The following is a 970-nucleotide window of genomic DNA, read 5'->3' on the forward strand; positions in this document are numbered from 1 at the left end:
ATGTCCTACAGCTGCTGCTCTGGAAACTTCTCCTCCCGCTCCTTTGGGGGATACCTGCACTACCCCAGCTCCTCGTGTGGCTCATCCTACCCCAGCAACCTGGTCTACCGCACTGACGTCTGCTCTCCTAGCACCTGCCAGGTGGGATCCTCCCTCTACAATGGCTGTCAGGAGACGTGCTGTGAACCTGCTAGCTTCCAGACATCGTGTGTGGTGTCCAGCCCCTGCCAGACATCCTGCTACCACCCAAGGACCTCCATGGTCTGCAGTCCCTGGTGGACTACTTATCCTGGGTCTGTAGGCCTTGGGTCCAGAAGCTGCTACTCACTGGGCTATGGATCCCAGGGCTTCCGACCCCTGGGTTATAAAGTCTATGGCTTCCCTTCTCTGAGCTATGGATCCAGTATCTATCACCCAATGTATTTTCCTTCCAGGAATTTCTGCTCATCTTCTTACTGGCCACGCTGTAGATCTGGCTTCTACCAGTTATTGTGTTGAAGAGCAAAATCCATTTGAGAAATACAGGTCCTGTCCTGAGATTATCTATTATCTTAATTTCCTACATTAAAAAATTATCTAATAATTCCTGGTCACCAGCAACTTTACCTCATCAACCCTGAAACCTTGATTGATAGAAGAACTCTGTCAAACTAGAAGATTAATAATAATTAAACGGTATTGTTGATAGAATTTATGATTTCGCATTTTTCCCAAATATAGATGGAAAGTCAAACGATTTTATTTTAATAAAATCTTTACACTGCCATCCAAATATGCTGTTAATGTTGTTATTTATTAGTAATGCATCAACTAGGATTTGTGTTATCATTGCTTTTGTTCATGGGCTTTGGAAAGCTCAGATTTTAATGGCTGTGCACTAATTTTGGTAGAGTTTGGATATTTCCCCGTTTAAGCAGTTCCTGGGATGCCTGCAGCTTCTAGGTATAGCCTTTTTCTCAATGAAATCTCA

General features: G+C 44.0%; 1 protein-coding gene across 1 annotated transcript; it reads left to right on the forward strand.

The window, feature by feature from the left end:
* Positions 1 to 498, forward strand: LOC121479344 (keratin-associated protein 13-1-like). Its single transcript, XM_041734898.1, has one exon. It carries the CDS (start codon positions 1 to 3, stop codon positions 496 to 498), a length of 498 nt encoding a protein of 165 aa, XP_041590832.1.
* The last annotated feature ends 472 nt before the right edge of the window (positions 499 to 970 follow it).

Source organism: Vulpes lagopus, chromosome 20 (genome assembly GCF_018345385.1).
Source record: "Vulpes lagopus strain Blue_001 chromosome 20, ASM1834538v1, whole genome shotgun sequence".
In the NCBI taxonomy this organism is placed as follows: domain Eukaryota; kingdom Metazoa; phylum Chordata; class Mammalia; order Carnivora; family Canidae; genus Vulpes; species Vulpes lagopus.

What these genes read in the sequence shown, in the direction of transcription:
- LOC121479344 (XM_041734898.1), top strand. Translation starts at nt 1, where the DNA reads ATGTCCTACAGCTGCTGCTCTGGAAACTTCTCCTCCCGCTCCTTTGGG.